This window comes from Sciurus carolinensis, chromosome 9 (genome assembly GCF_902686445.1).
Source record: "Sciurus carolinensis chromosome 9, mSciCar1.2, whole genome shotgun sequence".
Classification (NCBI taxonomy): Eukaryota; Metazoa; Chordata; class Mammalia; order Rodentia; family Sciuridae; genus Sciurus; species Sciurus carolinensis.
Window position 1 is genome coordinate 96696417 of NC_062221.1, and position 25429 is coordinate 96721845.

At 32.4% G+C, this 25429-nt stretch overlaps 1 protein-coding gene across 2 annotated transcripts in view; it reads right to left on the bottom strand.

The window, feature by feature from the left end:
• The window catches only part of Epha6 (EPH receptor A6), an 874627-nt gene that overhangs the window by 439838 nt on the left and 409360 nt on the right, over positions 1-25429 (bottom strand). The window contains exon 6 of one of the 2 annotated variants that reach the window (XM_047563345.1): positions 19427-19552. The exons of the other annotated variant lie outside the window; for it this stretch is intronic. Coding sequence (XP_047419301.1) covers positions 19497-19552 — 56 coding nt within the window. The 3' untranslated portion in view covers positions 19427-19496. Of the gene's footprint in view, positions 1-19426; positions 19553-25429 lie in introns of those variants that run through there. 2 annotated transcript variants of the gene reach the window in all.

Genomic DNA, 25429 nt, shown 5'->3' on the forward strand with positions numbered 1-25429 from the left:
AAATAAAATTAAACATGGTCATTGCTTTTCTGTCACTTATGAAACAAAATATATAACTGACTTTAAACTATATAAAATTTTAAATATTACATGGATTATAAGGCATTGGAAGACTTTTTAAATCTTTCAAACTCTAAAAGAATTTAAAGACAGAGGTATATAAAAAGGATGGTAAAGTACTTGTCACTTTGTATTTGTTTATTTCAGTAAAATGAGGAGAGAACTCAGTTTGTACATATGGGTTGCACATTCAGAAACATGTCAGTCCAGAAACTCATTCATTCCCCTGGTGTACCAATCTACTTTTATCTAGGTTTTCCTGAGACAATTCAGGTTAATACCTAGGATCCTAGAATAACAACTTCCCCTTTCATTAGAGGAATTTATCATTTTGGGTATAAATCATATCATCAGGCCATTAATACCCTCTAATTATTCCAGGTTAGGGGCTAATGGGTGTGTCAATTCATATATGAGGTACAACTGCAAAGGCTTATGCACTTCTTTGAATCCCCAATGGTTCCTATTATAAACAGGCAGCAGTAGAGTTTGGGCGAATTAAACCATTAGCCATAGGCTGCTATTGACTGGGAATTCAGGGAATAACCTATGGGCTGCTTGTTATTCAATACTTACGATACATTTTCCTAAAATTATGAATCTTGTCTATGAGTGAAGAAGTTTAAAAGTATAAGTTTGCACTGGTAAATATCATGAAAATGCTCTAACCCAGGAGCCCTGATAATAGGTTTAAATGGATAAATGAAGAAAAGCAGTCAGTCTTAATGCATTTCTGACTTGATCTGGTTGTGGTAAGATTGCTTACTTCAGTTATGCTATGAAGTTTTGAATGCTTATCTGTCAAAAAGGCAGTTAAAGTTGCTCAGAAAATTGTGTTGTCTAAGGTAAATCTGACTTGCTTAACAAGGGAAAGCACATTCTCCTCTAACATGAAAAATAGCAAATACAATAATATACCTCATCACAAGCCAAGATTACACATATTATTATTTTTTGTCAAGACTACTATGCTTTAAGTATAAAAAGAAATCTTTAGAGAATAAAAAAAAAAATTCTTAACCCGCAAGGGGATAATGATGAAAGTAATACCCTGAAGGAAATTCTTTACCAACATATTCTTGGGCTCCTCTTTTATGTTCTGGAACTTAAGAAGTAGAAATAAGTGCGTTAGCATTTGTAGGAGAAGAAGTAGGAATAAAGATTTTTGCAAAACATTTGCATTATTTAAAAATTTTTTTGACTGTATTTTTGCTTCCTCTAATATAAGTCAGTCTAATTATTGATGTTTTATAGTCTGTCATTATTTTTATTCTTTTCTAAAGTTATGTGTCCATCAACAAAGTCTAGATAATCAAAACTCCAAAGAGATGGAAGGTTCATAAAGTGCATTCTATCTACACTTAATGCTGCAATGTGAAATTTCCGTGAATTTGAAGAGTTAAAAAAAATTAACAGCTGGTATTTTAATTGATGAAAGACAATTACAAAGCAAAAGCCATTAAAAAATAAACTTTTGCAAAAATAATTTTTGCTATATTTCAGTAATACCCATAATTAAGTCTCTACTAGTACTTCAATCACATGAATATTTGCCATTTCTCTCTTGTAGATTTTTGCTTCATTAATTCATTCAATAGGATTGTGAAGTATACAAATTATATTGTTTCCACCCTTAGAAAATTTGAACTTTAGTGGAAAAGAATGACAGGCATGCAAATAAATGCAAGTCACTGTATCATGTTATAAATGTTTCTCACCTGAGAAGTTTTTAAAAATACTGGTTCTCAGGTAATACCCCAGTTGTATTACATCAGAATCCCTGGGGTTGGGATCCAGGCATTGGTGTGTTTAAAGGTACTAAGTATTTTTAATGTGCATCTAAGGTTGAAAACATTACTGTACCTTCAAGTGCAGTATTAGCAATACCAGAGATTTGGTTAGAAATGAGGAATCTTAGACCTTACCCCAGGTCTAAAGAATCAGAAGTGCATGATAACACACTGCTGCAGGAAATTCAAATACATGTTAAAGTTTGAGAAACGCTGCACAGAAATTGTGAGATAAGGGAAGTGACACAAGAGATTAAGGAAAAAACTCCTGGAGTAATTGACAAATGGGAAGATAAAATCAAGTTAAAGAGCAAGCGGGGGCAGGAGTGAAGACAGTGAGAGGAAGGAGAAAGGACCAGGAAAAACAGTTGAAATGATCAACCCTCCTCTGAATACCTGGTCTTGTGAATACTGTCTGTCAAGTAGCTTATGTGTAGTCAAAAATTTGTGAATGACTGATGGGGGTGGAAAGTGGGGGGCCTTCTTGGGTCACTATGTCTCCAGGGGATGCTCCTCTCAGATTTGATTTCCTTACAAAGGCACTTATTTGGCTGTTTCAAAAATATCCCGAAGGGAATGTCCTCCCACAGCATGAGCAACTTGTACTTTGAAATCCAAGGTTTTTTTTTTTTTTTTTTTATTTGCCTGATTATAAAAATCAGAACTGCTCATTTTTAGAAAATCAAAATCAAAATTACAATATTACAAAGCAAAAGAAGCCATCACTAACAAGATTAATATCCATACATTATCCTGTCTACAAATGAACGTCTTCCTCTAAAGTTCAGAACTGTGCTCCTGCAGATTTGTAGTTTCTTAAAAATATTTTTTTAGTTGTAAATGGACACAATATCTTTATTTATTTTTATGTGGTGCTGAGGATCGAGGCCCTGTGAGGCAAGTACTCTACCACTGAGCTACAGCCCCAGTCCCTTGTAGTTTTTTTTATTTTTTAAATCATCACATATTATGAGAATTTCACCATTCTTTAAAAAATTTTGTAGGAACACAGATCATTTCAGGAGTGTTCATAACTGATGAAATCACTCTTCTTTTGTTAAACACTTATGCTTTTATTTTTCTACTTTTTTTGTGATTTTTATTAGCAGTAAAAATTATTGGGTCCAAGGATATAAACATTTTAAAGTGTCTCAATAAATATTGCTAACATCCTTATTGATGACTTAAATCTATTTAAATTCTCACACACAGTATGAGTTTTATTTTGCAAACCTTTACTAGAATCAAATAGTATATATTTGTAAATCACTTCTAATTTGACAGGTTAAGAAACACTTATGATTTTTAATTTCCTTGCTTACTAATAAAAATAGTATTTATAATAACGTATAGGCAACTTTTATTTATTCTTTCAAAATTTGTTTTGATACATTAAAATTGTGATTTTAGTGCTTTTCATATTATTCATAATTTATAAATTATAAATTACTTTATATAATTTATAAATTACTTTATATAATATAAAAATTCACCCATTCTCATGCTTGTTACAAATAACACTGCTATTTAAATCTATTTCTGTTCTTCAGACATATTTAAATCATTTTTGTGCAATGCAGTGTTGCAGTGTTGTCTGTCTTTGCTTTTGAAAATTTTCTATTGCTTTTTGGATTATTAAAATTCTAGCCCCTTCAGACCAGATAAAACTTACTTTGCTTACATGTTCTAAAATCAATTATTGGTCTCTTATGAACAGTTAATCATTTAATTAATAAAGACATATATGTCTTTTAATTCCATGAAGCCAAAATCAATATATGAACATCAAGAGAAAAATCACAGGTTAGGAATAATTATAAATCTAAAGTACAATGAAAATAAGTGTAGTTGTCCAGTGTGATAGAAAAGTAAATTCTTGAACTTTCTATTTATTTAAAAATGAACAAAGCAAATTAAAATTGATATTTCTTGTCTGTGAATTTGAAAACATTTTCTGATCACAAGGCCTAACAATATGACTTCCTTAATTAGGATTTAACTCAACTGTGTATAGCAAATAAAATATATAAAGACCTCTCCAACTGGAATAATATTGCTGAAGTAGGCTGCCTTACATTATTCTTTTCTTATTTATACCATTTGATGGTTTATCGTTCTTTAGTTTAATGATTTTCTAACATTTTATAATATAGACATTATTTGACATTAAAATATAAAGAACTTATATCTCCAGCATCTTTTTCCTAGAAAAATCTACTCTTCACTTTAAATGAAATAGTACCTATTATTAAATAGTTTAAGTAATATAAATAAAAAGAAAAAAAATCTATGTCTCCACCTCCAGAAAAGGACTGTTCCTATTTTTTTTTCTATTTAGCTTCCCTGATGCGTCTGCACACTCAGAAGTAGAATCATTCATTGTTTTCTAACTCATCAAAATATTCTGATTGATAAGTTTTCTTAGAATCTGTCTTCTAAATAGTTCAACTCAGAAACGTGCTAAAGATCACTGCATCAGGCACTGTAGACTAGCTTGTTCAATACCCATTTTAAGGGTGTTCTCATTGGAACTAAAATGCACCCATTATTTTCCAACCCCTCTGCAGTTGATGATAGCTATGGGTCAAGTTCTGACAAATACAATCTGACCAGAAGTTTGCTGGTTATGGGCTGATACTAGCTTCTTCTTTCCCAGAGGAAAGGGACAAGGATGGCTGGTATTACTGTTTTGCTGTACATACATTTTTCTGGCTTGAAAACAGGTACATGGCCAGGAGGAGTAGTGGCATCTTTGCAATCATAAAAACGGAAGCTGACACTTTTTAATGATAAAGCAGAAATACAGAAAGAACCTGGATCTCTGAATTGTCACTGAATAAATTCAATCACCTTCAACAATGGTCCAACCTCTGTTCTCTTTAAATGAGAAAAATAAACTTTACTTAAGGAACTTTTAAACAGATCCGTACCAATTACATTGATAACTGGCATAATTAGTTAGTCCTCTTTATTCCCAACAATTTTAGACATAAATCCCTGGGAATCTATCACTCAGAAAACAAAGACAAATTGAGAACATTTTTTCCTAGAGAAAAGAATAAAGGAATACTTATGCAACTCTTTCTTGGGCCTGGAATTCCCCAAATTTAACCTTACCTTATCATATTCATATGTTGCAAGATTTTCTGATGTAAATGTCTTTGTCATATTCCATTAGGGTCAGGAGAAGAAAATAAACAAAAACTTCCCAAGCTAAAATAAGCAAACTTCAAATTTAAAATATAAAATGGAAAGTTAAATATAAATGTTAGCTTTTTCTCATTTATTCATTTAGTCAGTTAACCAACATTTCCTGAAGGTCTCTTAAATGACAAATACTGTTCTCTCAGAAAAGATGTGGTAAATAACATTTTTGTTTTATATCCTTCCTTCCTTTCTATTGATCTTAAACCAGTATTCTAATAGGGGCTAGATTCTGACAGACATTATAAAAGCAGATCCTAAATTGGATTATATTTTTCTATTTTAGTGGATGCAAGAAAGTATTTCTGACCACAGAGGACCAATGTAACTGTGCTCATAAAAACCATTAAAGAGATTTTCCTCCAATACAGAATCCATAAAAGAAATAATAAAATGACTAAGATGGAGAATAAACTACATTTGTTTAAATTGGCTTGTGAAGTAGTTTTATTATTTAGTTACTTTTTCAAATCAATGAAATGTCCACAGGTGTAGACACTCACATTCACAATCTGAATAAGTAAACAAATACAACAAAAAGTAGTCAATTAATTTTCACTTGAAAGCAGATTAAGCTCATATTTCAATATAAAAATAACAAATTGTTGTGGTTACAAAACATTGCCTACAGATTGCAATAGTTCCATCTATGATTCTGTTTTATGACACCACCTCTTTATTCCTACTTATTTCTAATGGAGAGTGGAATATAAACTAACCTCCTACATAAATGATTTAATCTATATGCAAATCATCTCATGGACATCTCTGTTGAAATACTTATATACTTGCCCTTCTTTATAAAAACAAAAGCCAGCTGGGGGCTGGCAGTGGTGCACACCTGTAATCTCAAAGGCTCAGGAGGTTGAGGCAGGATTGCAAGTTCAAAGCCAACCTTAGCAACAATGAGGCATCAAGCAACTCAGTAAGACCCAGTTTCTAAATAAAATACAAAAAAATAGGGCTGGGAATGTGGCTCAGTGTTTGAGTGCTCCTGAGTTCAATCCCATTAGCCCCACCAAAAATTAAAATAAAAATAAATAAATAAAAGTAAAATACCAAAGTGTTAATTCTCACTTTTCTTTGCTACATATTTGTTCTACCTTTTTAGCATATCCTGAATTAGTTTTCCAGGAATTCATGCAGTGCTTCAAACAAGGTTAAGTAGAATGGTACGTGGATAAGATTCAGTCTTTTAATCTTAATGACTCAAATCACTACAATAGCACTGTTCTCTAGTATTGTTCTGATCTCCCTAGGTTTTACCAATCTCTCTGGTATTGCATTTCCACTTTTTAAGCAACAATCAAATAAAGTGAAAGATACAGAGCTGTAATAAGTTGTATTGGTTAGTGGTAGCTGTATGTATTTTAAACACGGAAATCTCTATGTAATTTAACTCATGTGAAAATAATTCCTCTTAACTTTTACTTATCCTGGTTAAATTTAATTCAGTTTTGTATTGCTCATCCTCAAAAGGAGTCTGAAATAGGGAGAACTGGAAAAAAAATCTCCTTAATTTCACATTATTTTAATTATATGTGTGCATTTACATTGAAATTTCCATTTTCACCTTAGTTAAGATTAGCAATACCTCACACTACTTTATGAAGGTTAAATGCCTGAAGTGTCTTTCTTTGTATTTCTTTAAGATTTTTTAAAAATAAAATCACTGATTCTGTATTTCAAAATGTCTAATTCTAAAGAGAAAAAAAAAATCATCCTAGGTCTTTGGAGAATTTTCCCACTTTCTTCAGATTTTAAGTTATGGGCAAATTAATCCGAAGCATTGAATTCCCTTACCTAAGAATACAAGATGTTAACATCTAGGGCAGAGATGTTAAATTCCAGCCCTTGGGCCCAGTCTAGTCCCATGCCTACTTTTGGAAAGTTTTATTGGAACACCGCCATGTTCTTTCACTTATGCACTGTCTAGGGCTACTTTCATGTTACAAGGAAAGCAGCCAGTAATCTGATAGAGAATTTATGGCCTGCACAGTGGAAAATATTTACTATCTGGCTCTTTACAGAAAAAAGGGTTAGATTCTAGAGGGACACATAAAGAGATTCACCATTATCCTACATGGAATTGTCATTTTTTTTTTTATTTGAAATAAATAATGGATCTGTCCTGCTTATGTCATGAAATAGCTTTAAAAGAGAAAACCACAAAGATGCTCCAGTTTCACCCAAATTTATTAACAGGATCAGAATGGGAATGAGGAGCTACGGACCTTCAGTTTCCTGTCCATTCACTACACTCTCCTCCCCTCTCCAAGAACACGAACTGCACCTTATCATTTTTCTTCTTTTAACTTTGTGCATTATAATTACATCAAAGGATGGGGCAGCTTAGAAAACAGCTTTGATATTAGCATATAAAATGCTACAGTTTAAAATACTGTAATCTACATCTTTTATAAACATATTCATAAATTTAAATTATTAAATTCCTTATTGAAGTTATATCCTAAGAATAACAACAGATTCATACCTTTAGGTATTTTTTTAGCAAGTTAATATAAGAAAACTAGTTGTACACTGAACACATTTTCTTGAAAAATTTGTTTCTTTAGGTGTGTGTATATTCCCTTTAATTAGAAAGCGCTTTGTTAAAAGTCATGAAAATTTAAGAGCATATTCCTTTATTTAATCATATATTTCTTTATTCAACAGATATTTATGAATATTTCCTAGATGCTAGGCACTATATTAGATTTTTGGGAGTACATAATTAATCCAATTTATTTCTAATTATGAAGTGGAAAATATTTAGATTGGTTGTGACTACATCTTCAAACACTTCTTAAATATAATTTTGTTTATGCAGAAATACATCTGTCACCTAGCAGTGTGCAGGTATGGTCAGTGCTACTGTCTGGATATGGTTTGTCCAACAAAAAGTACACAGGCCATAAGCTTGGTTCCCAAGGTAATGATACTAAAAGGACAGTGTGACCGTTACAAGGTAGAGCTTAGTGGGAAGTGATTGGGTCATAAATATCCCCATGAAGAGCCTCTCAGAGTAAGTTAGGTATCATAGGAGTGGATACTTCCCACGGGAGTGGGTTTTTATAAGAGAGCAAGCCTGGACCCTCCCCTTTCTCTCTTGCCATGAGATACTTTTCACACATGCTGCTAGTCACTCTTGCACATTCTTTGCAATGTGATGCCATGTGCCATGTTGTGATACAGTATAAGGTCCTAACCGGCTGTAGTCACCCATCTTATCTCTAGAACTGTGAACCAAAATAAACCTCTTTTCTTCATAGAGTTCCCAATCTGATGTAATTTGTTACAGCAACACATGATGATGAAGACAATCATTAATAAACATTAATTGATACTGCTTAGCAGTTTACCTCCCTTTTAAATAAATTGTTGATTATGTATAGTATTTGATAACTTACTAGAATTAAATTGTCAAGAGATTTTTGAACTGTTAATATTATTCTTATTTATAAATTATAAGCATACTTAATCTAATTTAAAAAGTAGTTAATATTATCATGAAATGATGAATTGTAAGGAATATTCACTTAACTGTTCATCTATTTGTGCATTCAACAAATATGTATTGGTTGCCTAGTATGAGCCAGCTTGTATTATGGACATGAGGTCTAGAACAATGAAACATAACAGAAGTACTTGATGACAAAAAAGTTTACATTAAATTTGGAGGAGACAGAAATTAAATATTTAAATAAAGTGGGAAATAATGATAAAACCAAAAGGAAGTCAAAGAAAGGAGGTATGAGTGTTAGGTACAAAAAGTTATAATTTTAAATAAAGTGGGCATGGGTATTTCTTTGTCAAAGTGCTGTTTAAGCAAAGACTTGAAGGAGGCAACACAAAAGACAAAGGTTATGCAGCAGAAATGTCCTAGAGTGTTTGAGTAACAGCAAAAGACAAAACCAAAAGCAAAACCCAAATAACACAGGGCTGGGTAGAAAAGTGGAGTTATACTAATAAGAAATGTATTAAGTACATTTATTTTAGAATTGATAAAATATGCATATATGTGGCAATATATCAAGAAATATATGCATTTATTAAATATAAATTTTAGTATTTTCTCTAAAATTTATAAGATGTATTGGCTATTAATTAACAGTAAACATATCTGTTTCAAGGTTAAAATTAAGTACAATAAAAGAACTATGAGCATTTCTTTTCCTTTATATGGACAGAATGATCATTTTGAGTTTCAATATCCTCCTTTGAATTAGAGCCTCCTCCAATGTAGGCAAGATATTGTACTCTGAGAACAGCTCAGAAGCCAAGCTAGAGTCAAATAATTTACTGTGGTAGCTCCCCACAATTTCTGTACAGTCTGCAAAAAGCTGTGTCAATCTGTGCTCATCTTCATTTTCTAAAGAAGTACAATTCTTGTGTTAATAACTTATGACCAAATAATTAATTTTATTAATAAGTATGGCTGTTCTTTGTGCAGATTTCACAAGTTTTTTTCTAATAGCTAAGAGCTCAAACCTCTGGATAAGACTGCTTTGTTAAAATTCTGATTTGTCCACACCTTAGATGGGTGATCTTACTGAGTCTAATTCTATCCCAATTTCCTTATGTGGAAAATGCCAAAAGCAATATCTCATAGGAGTTGGTTCATCTTTTGATTTCATATTAAGTGGCTGGACAGTGTCTGACACAAGAAATACACTGCAATTATATTCCACCAAAATGAAGGTTGAACCACATCTTCTTAAGATTCATTCAAACTACAAAGAACAAGTTCTTCCTTGAAAATATTGCCTCAACTGCTGTTAAAATTATGTCCAGTAGGAGTCACTTAGAGATGAACCTGTTGTCCTATGACTATCTGAAGACAACAGGGACCATGGAGTATACTACAGAAAAATAAACAAGCGACTATTGAGGAATTATGTGATTTATATCATTTCTATGGTTTTAAGGTCACATTCATTTAGAGATGTTCATTCAGTTCATCTGCCATGAGAGGAGTTAATAGGCATCAAATATCTGGTCAGCAGTGGTAGAGATGCACATGTCTGGACCTCTCCTTCCTTCATATACCACGTGGGTACCAAGATTCAGATGCATCTGCCACTTTGCCACCTTATTATTTCGACTAGATAAGCTATTCTCAGAGTAAGTTCCATTTTCAAATACCTAGACTCATCCATCTAGATACATAATAAAAAACATACTTTTAAATTTTTTATTCTTTTTACCTGAACTAATTGTTATTTGTATGTCTCTATTTTCTAATATTTCCTCTGGGTATTATGCTAAGGTAAAACATAGCTTTATGATGCCCTTTCCAATCAATATCAGACTATTTGTTTCAAGACAGTAATTAACTTCCTGCTTAATTTGTCACACTTAATTTGAAATTAGGCATGCAAGGCTTTTAGAAACTGTGGTTGTGGTGTTTGCATCTGGCTGAGGCAGTAGCCACTGGCAGTCTTGATTTATCACTCTTCATTTAAATTCCTGTGCCAATGATTTTAGTTCCTAAATGCTGTGACTGGCATTTATGGATTTCAAAATCAAAGTGAAAATAAGCTACAGTTAAGAATTCAACAGCTCAGATCAATGAAAAACAGTTTTATAACTGTGCACCCTGCAGTTAAATCCTAGGGGCTTGACCAAAAAGTGCTTAGTGCTCAGAGACGTTGCTGTGGGAAGACAACCAGTACCCCACTGTAATGGCTGTTTATAAATCACTATCAAAACTGTGCATCTTGTAACAGTGCCATGTAAATTTGCTCCCAGATGGAAACTATTTTTTGCTAAGCCTTCATTTAAAGAACAACACCCAGGAGAAAGCTTTCCCTTTGGTACATCTCATTTTTAATATTCTGCAATCTTTATCCGGCATTGCTCATATTTAAGAAAGTGGAATATAATATTGCTATTAAGACCTAGTCTACAATACGCTCAAAATTTCCCCCCTAAAATGAAAGTCATGATTCTATAACCTCCTTATCAAACACTGAATGTGGTATAAATCTTAACTCAGTGAAGATATGGACACAAAGGATTTATGTGACTTTTCTATACCCCTGGCAGAAACAAACTGTGAAAATTTCTTCTTCCTGCATGGATCCATAATCCCAAGGTTCGATATGACATACAAAGCCATCCAACTGTTATTCTTCTTTTAGGGTGAAATTCCTCTGGGAAACATTCCAGCCTGATTAAGCATTCTGCCTTTAAAGCATTTTAAATCAGTATTTTATAATTTTACACATAATATAAAACTGACTTTTTTTGGGGGGGGTACTGGGGATTGAACTCAGGGGTACTCAAACACTGAGTCACATCTCCAGCCCTATTTTGTATTTTATTTAGAGACAGAGTCTCACTGAGTTGCTTAGCACCTTGCTTTTGCTGAGGCTAGCTTTGAACGCATGATCCTCCTGCCTCAGCCTCCTGAGCCACTGGGATTATAGTCATGTGCCACCACACCCAGCTAAAATAGACATTTTTAAATTCTTTGCCTGCTTTTGGTCCCTAACTATGCAAAGCTGTTGAAATGGACCACATCATCCTCTTCCTTTCTTACTTACACAATATGATAGAGAACAGTACTCCCGTATTATGTCTGAATAAGTGTTTGCCATTCATATAGCTATTGAATAGCTACTTTGTATGTGGTGCTCTTTAAGATGTCGGGATAGAGGGAAGCCGATAATAAAATACATGAAGAATGTCCAGTCCTCAGAGAGGTTCCATGTCATTTCTGAAAGACCAAATTACATTTGGAAAGTATTGACCATGGAATGAAGTTATAGAACCAAGAATACACACAAATTGCTTTGAAGACCCTTGCTTAGGTATTATTTTGGGAAATCAATATATGATAAACCCAGTAATAAAAAATTATAAGGTTGAAAGTGATAGTGAAATGAGAAAAAAAGGAAAGAGGCAGAGACATCCTTACCGCTATGCCTAAATAATTAAAATTATTTCTATTTATATATTCAGGCTGTTAGTGCAGCAGATTTTCTATCAGGATTTTTATTTCTTTTCATAGATAGTCAAATGATTTGGACTGGACATAAGAGGAAAGCCTACTGAGAAACTTCTTCTCTACCTTTTAAAGCAACTGAACAACTCAAAGTCACCATGATAAAGTTTTAAGAATACCTCAAAACATTACTGTGTAAGGTCTTTAGACAGATCTGTATGTATGGAAAGTTAAAATAAGATTTTTAGGAGAATTTCCTTTTAGTGAAGGTGTAGGAAAGATATTTGCATATTTATAAACTTATTTTCTTATTATTAGATCAAGTCTTTGTAACCATATAGAATATTGATTTTAAATATGAAAAGCCTTCATACAGTTATAGTTATTGCATATTAGAATGCTCATCATGTTATCTAAAGCACTATATTTATTTTATAGATGAAGAATCTGTGGTCCAGAGATAAAATAGTGTGAATTTACACAGCTGGATAGTAGCAGTTTAGGGATTAGAACTCAGAGTTGATCAGATTCTTACCGGCCGTTTTCTGCCTCTATATATGAGTAAACTACTGGACATTTCAACAGAAAAAAATGTAATGGCATTATGAGTTATAAGTCTATGAGCATGCAGATGGAAAATAGCAGACTAAACTATGTGCATAAGATATGAAATTTGGAGCCCTAGAGACTCTTAAAACCAAATAGACAATAATCTCTCCTATATATTCTCAAGGCATTCCTGCTTATGTTTACACAGTTGCACACAATGCCTGTTGTAGGTCTGCTCCAGAACAAATAATTTTTTAATAGAATGCTTATTACTGTTGTCCTTACTGAGCACTTTATGATCAAAGGGGAAGGTATCATGGTATTAACACTTCAACAAGTTCGATTTGAGTATTGTAGAAATTCTCTGCGTGCATTTGTGTATGGGCTATATGAATGTATATGTATACACATCCTCACACTCACCTAAGTCACAAAATTTTTAGCAGATATATATACATGTTTTTTATGTGACAAGTGCTGTTAGGTCACAGATATATATTTATTGACAACTGAAAAGAAAAGATTGGGACTGGGGATATATAGCTCAGTCGGTAGAGTACTTGCCTTGCATGCACAAGACCCTGGGTTCAAACCCCAGCACCACCAAAAAAAAAAAAAGTCTAGAAAAGAAAAGATTACATATAAGTACTGTGATAGGGTAAGTATAAAGAGTGATACAAGGATAAGTGTGGCCTAATCATGAAGGATTTTTCAAGACATTTGGAGACATAATCAAAGTATAATCCCACCAACTCAGAGAATTAAAAAACTGCGAGCATTTCACAATTGTGCAGCTCATTTTTTAAAACTATATGTAGCCAACAATCTTCAAATATGGATGATGGTATAGACAGTTTTCAGTCATATTTTCATTCATTAAAGTTTTCATTCTACCTTGTAGACAACACATTTTACTTATTAATTGTTGATGATTATTTAGGGTCTTTACATAGTTCTGTATTTAAAAAATGCATATTGGACTGGTATTACATATCTTAAATATTGATATACAGTAATGAATATAAAGGGCATAATAATATTAAAGTACCAGATACACAATGTGATATAATTTTGTAGTTACTTCTTTAGTGATATGAGGACTTTCACCCTAAGCAAGCAGAAGCATGTACCAAAAAAAAATTTCCATTTGATGAGAACACATTACCTATTATTATTGTATCAATTTTCATTTCTCTGAGTTTTAGTAAAAACACAGTAATGTTAACACATATTAGGCAATTACGTGTCTGCTGAGATTTGGTAACTTTTGTTCTTTGACAAATTTTACCCTGGTCTATTCATTACAAGTGTTTTTTTTCATAATCCTTCTTGTTTGTACATTTGTGTGGTATTGTGGATTGAACTCAGGACTGCACACATGCTAGGCAAGTGCTCTCCTACTGAGCTGTATCCCCAGTCCTATAATGGTTTTGATATTTAAAATTTCTATTAAATCCACAGTCTTTTGCTTTGTAAACTTTAATTTCTCTTTTCACTCTATGTATTATATTTATATTTTGTACCAGGGATTGAACCCAGGGATGCTTAACCAGTGAGCAACATCCCTAGATCTTTTTATTTTTTATTTTGAGACAGAGTCTCACTAAGTTGCTTAGGGCCTCCCTAAATTGCTGAGACCAGCTTCAAACTTGCAATCCTCCTGACTCAGCCTTCCAAGTCACTGGGATTAGAGATGAATGCTACAATGTCTGGCTTATATTTATCTTTTTTATTATTTTATTTTTACCATTTGTTTGTGTAATCATTTGGAATTTGTTTTAGGGTATTTTCTGAGTTAAGGAATTTAACTTGAATTGTGGTAAATAATGTTTTTCCCTCAACAAATTTCATTCAGTGATGTCTACTTTGCCCATTGGTTTTGGGATATAGTTTTTATGCTATATTAAAGCTCTTTGTATATTTCAAAATTAGCTCTGTAGCCCTTTTGATCAGAAACTATTTTTAATTTCTTCTTGGAGAAACAGATGAATTAATGAGGGGTGAGCTAAATTTTCAAGCTTTAAGGGGACATTCCTGGATGAGAATACATGGCAAAAAAAAGCACATCATTCAAACAGAGCAACACCATAGTTCTTATTCATGTAACAACCTCAATATCCTAGAAATAGTTGTCATTTTCAAAATAAAAACTTAAAGCACTGATTTTTGAAAATATTATGTAAACCTTCTACACTGCCTAAGAAAACTTCTAACATAGAACACTAAACAAAATTTCAACAAAGAAATGAAATCATGAAAAAAGTCTTAATTCTTAAAAAGCAAAAATTTGAAAATAAAGGGTTTTTAATGCAAAAATTAAGTATAGCAATACCATCTGTTTGCCATATCTGTGTTTTATTTAGATAGTATAGAAACTATTTGATTGTTTAAATTCTAATTGTAGCAACTCTTTTTAGTTTTCTAACATACACACAACAATTGATTTTAGAATCTTTTGACTCTAAAATTATAGTTTTTCCAAAGTGCACAACCTAGTGGCTATAACTTTTGTGAAATAAGGGAAAACACTTCCCTTCATCTGCGTGGGCCTATGGTGCTTCTGGCACATTGACAATCCATAACTGGTTTATAAGTTACATGAATTAAGTCAGATATATGAATTCAGTCCCTCCACTGGGACTGTGGGCCACCCTAGAAGGAGAAGAAGAAAAATACATGGAGATGGAAAATAAAATTAAAATCACTGAGAAAATAAACTGGAAAATTCATAATAAAAAGTTCATAGGATGACATTCAGTTCTACATTAGAGTACAAGAATGAGAATCTCTGCTTTGAAGGGTCATTTAAATTTCATTTCATCATAAGAGGTGATATAAGAAAGATGTATCACATAAAAAAGTCTAGTGCAATTTGGTTATTTTTGCATTTCATCCATCATTATGGATTCTTTTACTGAAAGAAATGGGTAACAAAAATTACATGTTATATTAACAATTTATTTTTTAATTGTATTTTTAATAATAAGTTATGTTTTCCAAAATTGGCTATATCTAGTTATTTATTTCTAAAGTACTGATAAATTGTATGACACGACATTTACTGAGAATCTATTTTTATAGTTAAATCAGTAATTAAAGGCTGTACTTTCATAAGATTTTCACATAAATCTCTCAGATTTTAACCTCACTATATTTTTATCAAAATTTGACATAAAGTTAATTATTTTAACTTATGCTTCATTGAAAGCACTAATTATTTGAGTACTTGAAAACATGTTATGCATTTTTAGTATATTTATAAAGATTCAGCATAGTCAAATAAAAGAAGCTATGGCAGCCCATAATATTTTAACATGGGATTTCATTTTATGGTTTCTACAAAATAGAATTTTAAAAAATGAGTCATGTTTTAGTAGAATAAGCCATTCTGTTTAAAAGATCTAGATTGCAAATGTTAAGGGGTTGCTTTTATGAGAGAATATAAACCCAATGTTCATCTCTTTTTTGCACACAATTTAGGGGAGTGGCCTTGTTTTCCTCTCTTTCCTGAATGTTCCCTGGAGGCACCATTGATGTCAACAGAATGACCATGGTAGGACAGTCAACTTTTGAAATAACATTCTTCTCTTTTCTTTTCTTTTTTACCACTGAGCCACATCCCGTGCCCTATTTTGTATTTTATTTAGAGGCAGAGTCTCACCGAGTTGCTTAGCACCTTGCTTTTGCTAAGGCTACCTTTGAATTCTGGATTCTCCTGACTCAGCTTCCTGAGAAGCTGGGATTACAGGCAATCACCACTGGAATTACAGGCAAGCACCACTGCACCCAGCTGAAATAAGCATTTTTAATTCCATGAGTCTCATTCTTTTGGAAAGGAATCTTCTACTTCATGGTCCAAAGTTTCCATAGTGCTCTGTGAGAGAATGACAGTGAGACTGCCATTATCTTGGAAATGCATCCAAAATATACATAGTCTGATATATTTTCTTTCTTCTAGTTGTTCCTTTAAGACTTAAGATCATTGATCTTAAGTAGACTTCTAGTCTACTAGAAGTACAGAATTGAAATAGAGTAGATGAAGCTGGGTTTAGGTAATAAATTTGCAAACCAGAAATAATTAGGATTATCTAACTGGAATGTTTTACTGAGTGATTTCCTATCTACAAAAAGTGATGACGCAGAGAGAGTGATCTTCCATCTCCTAAAGCATAATTTACTTTTTTCTATTTACCTTTTAAATAGGCTAACATTTATACCAGAGCAGGAAGATTTCAGGTAAGACTTATGGAAGACCATTGGGGAAGATTCAGATAAATAAAACAAGAGGAATGGAAAGAGTTCTTAAAGACTTTTGAAAAGGGATAAAAATAATATTTATTTGAAAAGGATACATGTGCACCCACCTTACTGGTAGCTCAGCTCCACATTGTCTTGGAATTCTTTCAAGCCTATAGAAATTACTGCCTGACAATGCAAGTGTAAAACTAATATGAGCTGGCAGCAATTAGGTTAATAAAATTCACATGATGGAAAATAATTTATTTTAGGAAATAATTTTGCATATCAATTGTAGTTTAAATTTAAATACATAATTAAGTAGCATTTCAAATACAGTTTAGTTGTTCTCTTCTTAATAAATATATCTCACATTTTGTAAAACAGTTTTAAAATAAAAACAGTAGTTGAACATTTTAAATATTTAAAACTGCTCAGCACATTAAACATGTCTTCTCATAAAAACAGAATAAAGAACTTATTCCTCATTTCTAGTACTATGAATGTGCAATTCCTATCTACAACTGTTCGACATATTTATTTTTATAAATAGTAATAAAAACAAAAATATAAAATTAAGAGACAGAAAATAACTATAAATAAACTTGTTAAAATATAATTAGAACTCATAGATAGATAATGGTCAATCATCTACTATTTACTTAGAAAATATTTGAAGTAGGAATTTAAAATAGGTGGGCATCCATTAACCTGAGCATTATAAAGTAAAAAGTAACATGTATTTTAGAGATTTAGTGATTCAGCAGAAGAATAAAACCAGTTTTTTAAAGACAAAATGAAAGACAAGTACTTTTTCTATTCACGTATTATAAATATATTCATTGTCTTAGAATTTACTTTAACAAAAGACCATCTAAAAATATGTAGGCTGAATTACACTTAAAAGAAGACACACAAATAATTTCAATGAGTTATGTTATTATTTTGAGGGAAAACCCACATTTCAATCTTGGAGCACACATCATATTGTATTTTAACAACATACATATGGCTGAAACACAAAGGTATCAATAACTGAAACCTACTCTCAGGTCTATTAGAATGTCAAAATGATGAGAATAGCATTAGGCAAATTACAGAACTTCCTTTCAATTCCTGTTTGTTCCTTTTTAATCTTTCATTACTAAAAGCTTCACTGACTGCCTAACGGAATAAATGTAAAGTCAAACAACTAGGCATTCTTTCATAAAAATAGATAAGTGAAACGTCAACATTCACTGACTGTCATATCACTATTTAATAATTTATTACTTCATACATGTTTTAAGGTACTGAATACTAAGTAATATTTCAGGCTCTCAGTTCTTGAAAATGTATATTGAATCTGATATCATATATTTGATTTAGTCTTTTTTTTAATTTAGTCTTTTTTTTTTTTTAATTTAGGCAGGGTCTCACTTTCAAATCTTAATGAAAGCCTATTAGCTGTTCCATAGCAGGCACCCTGTATCACTCAAACATGTATCTTGGGGTATCATAGTCACTGAATGTATTTGTTGCTGAGTAATACACAGAAGTTAATTGGAAAAATCAATGGCATTACTATTCAGTAAAATGTTTTTAGGACCAGCCTCAGTGTATAACCCATGCACTTCCATAGCTCCCATGACCATATTGGGTTTAATGCTCAGATACTACCACCCTAAAAGTTTTAATAGCTTTTATTTTTCTGCTCATGTTTAGTAAGTTAAATCTAATGAGTCATTGGAGCATGCACTTGGAGATTAAAGTCCAAGTTACAAGCAAACCCCTCACCATACCCACAGGATGGGAGCCCCCTGGCATAGTCCTTGCCTATTGGTCATGCAGTCTTCTAATCCCTGACCCTGACCAGTGGGTTAAGTCATGTGGATTGGCAAGTGTGTTGACCTGACGGGCAGTGGGCAGCATTCTTGGGATGCACCCTGCTTTCAGTTGCAGATATGGACATCATAGGATATGGACATTATGGGAAGGTCTGCTAGACCTGGGATATCTAGGTGTGTGTGTGTGTGTGTGTCTGTGTGTATGTTTGTGTGTGCACGCACGCACATCAGAATAGCTCTTTCTTTTCTGCACATACCATGTCTTAGTAGGGGGTGACCCTTTCACAGAACTTATATAGGGTTCCAGGGAAGAGCAGGTTCTAGGGAAGAGGTTAAAAGATCATTGGGGGGTTTTTGTTTTGAATTGGAAAGGCTGCTGGATTGACCAGGAAGGACCCCTGGGAACCTGGGAGTACCTTCATTCTCCTGCTCAAGTTTCCTTGGTCCTGAGGGAATGCTCCCTGGGTGGGGTGTTTCTGAGGGACTTTCTTCCTCCTTTCAACCTTTCTGTGTCTGGTTGACATTCTCTGTTCTAGCCTACTTGAGATAATATCGGGGGCAAGTGTTGGAGTTAGGGTGACTACAGAAAAATGAATTGTGTAATTTCAATAATTTTGTATGAGATAAATGTTCTTATATTAGCATCCATTACAGGCATTAAGCTGTTTAACGAGCAATGGTAAAGTTTATGCTAATAATTGGAAATTTTACTTTTTTTTTTTTTTTTAACAAATATGGACATTAAATGGAAAGTAAGTAGCACCACAACAAGCTGAGAGAGAAAAAGCACAGAAGAGCTTTATATTTTAGTACCTTTCATGGCCCTTTTTTCCTGCTTTTTGAACAAAGGGTCCTTCCTGCATTTTCGCTTTTCACAGGGCATTACAAATTAGGTAGCTGGAACTGACTGTTTAGAATCCAAACCAAACAGAAAAGTGCTGAGGAATACATGGAAGAAAAAAAAAAACACTATTTAATCTGAAGATGCTATACAGAATTTGTGTGATTAAAGATCAGCAATTTGTTTTTCAGTCATTATAACTGAAGTAATAAATCATTAAGTATAAAGAAATTTCACATTTTAATGATAATCAGAATATCTGTCAACCTTGAAAATCTTTCCCTTTTATTTCTATACATTTATGTGTATTCAATCCTTATTGATACTTACTTCAAAGCAATAGAGGCTTTTACAGAATATTAGGAAAAATAAAACCCAATGTTTACTAGTAACTACATATGAAATGGTTATTCAAAATAATCGCTTTGTTTTGTAGTCAGAGTTTAGTTAATGAAATCAAATTAGCTTCCATTTTCAAAACAAAGAGTAACAATGAAATTGGGCTCAATAGTTTTTTAGACAACTGTCTTACCTTGAAGTGGAACCTTACATCATATGATAATTACAGAATATGCAGACTATGATCATATACACTAATCGTCAATTTAAACATCTGCTAACCACATTCATCTTTTACAAGATTTAAAGCATTTTACTAATCAATCTCTACTAAACTATTAAAGTTGTCAATGCAATGGGCAAGTCAACAAAATAGAAATAGTATCTATTATTTTATACTAAATACTTAGTCATCTTTCCTGCACAATGTGTAAATGAGAATTCCTCAAACAACTGATGACTCTAAAAGTAAGTGGCCTGAAATCAAGTTCAGAAGGAAACACATTTCTCCAGCAATGTATGATCACCAAGAATAAAGCATGATTGCTGTTAAAGAATGGGTTAGTGTTGATTAAAACCTTTTGCTGAAAATCCTGTAGGCGTAGCCTTAGAGAACTTAATGTGCATGAAATTCAGTATTTGGCAAAAACTACATAGGCAATAATAGTTTCTTGTTACTTTTCAGACTTGTTCTTGGTTGAATTTAAGGCTTTGCCCTTTTTATGCACACAGCCTAGAATATAAAAAAGGAAATATATTCTCCTTGATTCATGACCTGTTCAAGTATCATGTTATCAAGAGATATTTTGGTTTCTTTTCATAACTCCTCTTCCCATTTACTTTAAAATCTCTTACTTTGTTTAGTTCCTCATGGGATCTATAACAACTTGCCACTAAGATACTATGTTTAAAAAGACAGACATTATTAACAGTTAACTATTTACTCCCTTATATTGTTATATGCTCAGCATACAGAACAGTTTCTGGTCATAGTAAATATTCAATACATATTTTAGAATGAAATAAGTAAATAAATGAAAGACCATCTCATACCAACTTCAATTTTATATTAATGTATTATTCAGATTTATCGTTACAGATAAATAAGTAGAAGATATTATTGGTCAAATAACAAGTCATCATGCCTTCAAATTGCTTTGATATTGGTTGGAAAAGCAAATTATTAAAAAAAAAACATGAATATGGTCCAATGAGATAGCAGGACATGTGGTATTGTATGCAACTTTTTGGGACAGTTGTTCAATTTTTACAGCTGCTGGCTGGGAGCTGAATCATTGACAAATTGTTAGCATATTAATTTCTAAGGTTGTAGTCCTTCTCTATATCATTCATTTACCCAAAAGACACATAACAACAAATGACATTAGACCTAGCAATAAAATGATATTTCATAGGGGAAAAATAAAGCTTACAAATATCCAGATTCTATTTTAATTCAATATTTGGTAGGACCATAAAATCATTTAATGATGATTAAGTAGACTGACACTTCAACTTCTTCCATAAATAAAATATTCAATGCACTTTTTAGGAAATAATACTTTGCCTGAGGAGATAGGAAAATCTTATATTTCAATATAACAGGTCTGTAACTTAGGAATTTGTAATTTGTTTATATATAAGAAATAAGAAAAGTACAAATAGTATAGCATCTCTCTTAGGAAAAATCATGCCTGTTTTAAAAAACAAAACAAAGCTTATGCCACTGGCTTATGTTTAATGTATTACTAATAACCATTTAAAACTTTCATGCTTATTTTTAAAATTTGGATAGAGTTGCACAGTTTTTAAAAGAAAGATTATTTGTTATCAGCATTTCTGAGAACAATGGGGACTGTAAGAGATACCCAGAAATAAAATGCGTTAAAATACAGATATAAATATGAATGAATGTCTATAGTGTCCCTAATTGTCCCTAATTACCTACTCCAGCAGTGCACTAAAAAGCTTGGCATTTGAAATAGAATGTATTTACAAAATGCAGTGAACTGTACATCAAAAAGACATATCAAATTTATGAATATATAGAGACTTTTGTTGATTTAAATCTATTTTCAATGTCAGTTCAATTAATTATTGCTGATAGCACAATTACGTGAAGTCTGCAATCAGATGTGAGCCTAAGGCAGGCCTATATACAGTAGTCACCCAAGGTCAGAGACAGGGATGTTGTATTATTTTAAGAGGGCAATGAGTCAGATGACTGGCTTTTGACAATAATTGCTTTAAAGACCCTTTAGCAAATATCAGCAGAATTGGTTTGTAATTTAGCATGTCTTTCACTTTGAACATACTCCTTAAAGGTTTTTGCATGTGTCAGGATTTCTACAAACATAATTTGTTTCAGGTTGACTATCCAAGATTAACATTTTCCTTTACTGCTTACTACCTGAATAATTACTTTTTACTGAAGGACACACCTTAGTTTTCTTATCATGCACTGAAGATTAAAATCAAGTGTTTTCTAGGTGTTGCTTTCTTGTTTTGCTCCCTAATGAAACACCTTTCAAGCTTATTTAAATAAACTATGAAAAAAGAAGATTCCAAATATAGCTCTAAGGGATTGGGGAAGTTAGTTAATTAAGATTTATTGCAAAGATTCCTAATTATGAGAGTCATAGTCTTAACTCTATAATCTTATTTATCCAACTGGAATCAGAATAATCAAGGAACATTCCACCTAACTGCAGCTAAGTGATTCTAAGTGATTTGGAAAGACCTTTTTTCTATTTTTTTTTTAACATTTGTTTAATTATTTACAGACAGCAAACAATTAAGTCAGGGTTGTTTAATGTAGTTTTCTTAATATTTCTTGTATGAGAAGATACATTCATTGAAAGAAAAGGCAAAGCAGTGCAAGCTTCCACTTTAGTTTTGTGTCCCCACACTATGCATTCATGGAGTAGAAAAGCATTAATGATACAATTATCAATAATTTTTGGTATCTAATATTTCACTTCCATGCTCATACAGGTATGACCTCATGAACAATATTATTCTGCTTTCTTTTCTCCACCTTTGGTTCTTTGCCATGTATCATTGTCTTCTAATAAGTGATTGTTTTCCTAATTTTTTTCATCTATTTTACTGACACCCAGTCATGTTTCCAATTTTAGATTAACTTTTCAGTTCCTTTCCTATGTACATATATAATGTATAAAACATATATTATACATAAGCTAATATAAATAATACATATAATATATAATATAAAATACATTATGAATTTTATATTTCTCAGCGTATTTATTTATGTCCATAGATACATCAGCATCTCTAATCCCTCAGTTTCTCAGGCCCTGTGTGGTTCTTCCACTCAGGATTCCTTCTTTTCTCCCAGGTTCATTTTGCCTAATCACATTCCACTCAACCCTCAGAACCGAACCCAATCTAAACATTACTTTCTTGGGAAGATCCACTCTTATCCTCCAGCATTCAGAGTACCCTGGGTTTCTCTTTAACTGGATTTACACAGCACTAATTACATTTTTTGTGAAATTATTCATTATTGGCCTTTCCACCAGACTTTGAAGTTCATAAATGCCCATTCAGCATTCTACACAAGGAATACACTAAAAAATGTGGAAGAAGTCAACAATTTATGAATCACACTTATCACTGTCTGTTTGGTATAAATTAATGATATGTAATCTACAGAAAATAAAGCAAACCATTTTACTGTGGTCCCTATAATCCAATGAATTTCTGATGTGTATCAGATATCTATGGGAATTGCCTCTCAATCACTTGAAAGAGAATTCCTTCCCAAAGACACTCCAAGTGAAGTGAAGAGAAATCCCTTCATCTATTTGAACTGTGAAATTATCTTATTAAAGGCTTATACACAATGACAATTGAAACTTGGTTCTAGGACAATCAGGTTTTTATAAACTCCTTTTAAATTCAACACTAAGCCCTGACCATTTTGAATAATATGTGGCACATTCACAGATTTAATGATTTCATATGCTACCCTTGCCTGATACATCTGCATTTTCACAGATGTGAATCTCTCAGAATTTCAGGCACAAAGAGAAGAAGCTTTCTTGTATCATCACATGGAGGTAGCTGTTGAGACATAGGCTGGTCATAATATTTTATTAAATATATATGTCACAGTTTTAGTTGAAGATCTTTATGTACTTTCAAATAAAATTTAAATATATTTAGATTCTTTTTTATTTTTTTATTTGTTCTAATTAGTTATACATGACAGTAAAATACATTTATGTACTTTGATATATTATATATAAATGGGGTATAATCTCTCATTTTTCTGATTGTACATTTTGTAGAATCACATCCGCCATGCAGTCATATATGTACATAAAGTAATGTCTGTTTCATTCTACTATCCTTTCTATCCCCATATCCCCTCCCCTCCTTTCACTCCCCACTACCTAATCTAAAGTAACTCTACTCTTCCCTTGCCCCCTCCCCCCATTATGAATTGGCATCTGCATATCAGAGAAAACATTAGGTCTTTGGTTTTTGGGAATTGAGTTATTTCACTTAGCATGATATTCTCCAACTCCATCCATTTAATGGCAAATGCCATCATTTCATTCTTCTTGAAAACTGAGTAATATTCCATTGTGCCACAACTCTGTATATATATATACATACACACACACCATTGTGAGCATGTGTGCATATATATATATATATATATATACATATATATATATATATATAAATATATATGTATATCACATTTTCTTTATCCATTCCTCTATAAAAGGGCACTTAGGCTGGTTCCATAGTTTTGCTATTGTGAGTAGAGTTGCTATAAACATTAATGTGGCTGCATCACTGTGATACGCTGGTTTTAAGTCATTTGGGTATAAACCAAGGAGTGGGATAACTGGGTTAAATGATGATTTTATTCCAAGTTTTCTGAGGAATCTCCATACTGCTTTCCATAATGGTTGTATCATTTTGCGGTCTCACCAGCAATATGTGAGGGTACTTTTTCCCCCACATCCTCACCAACATTTATGGTTGCCTGTATTCTTGATGACTGCCATTCTGACTGCAGTGAGATGGAATCTTAGCTTTGATTTGCATTTCTCTAATTGCTAGAGATGTTGAACAATTTTTCATGTATTTTTTGATCAATTATATTTCTTCTGTGAAGTGTCTGTTCATTTCCTTAGTCCATTTATTGATTGGATTATTATTTTTTTGTGTTAAGTTTTTGAATTCTTTATATATCCTAGAGATTAATGTTTTATATGAGGTGCATGTGGTAAGGATTTTCTTCCAATCTATGACTTCTCCACATTATTGATCGCATCTTTTGCCAAGAAGAAATTTTTAAATTTTAATCTATCGCATTTATTGATTCTTGATTTTACTTCTTGCGATTTATAGGTCTTGTTAAGAAAGTCAGATCTTAGGCTGACATGGTGAAGATCTGTGCCTATTTTTTATTAGAGTAGGCACAGGGTCTCTGTTCTAGTGCCTAAGTTTTTGATCCACTTTGAGTTGAGTTTCATTCAGGGTGAGAAATAGGAGTTTAATTTTATTTTAAATACACATGGTTTTCCATTTTTCCCAGTACTACTTGTTCAATAGGCTATCTTTTCTCAAGTGAATGTTTTTGGCACCTTTG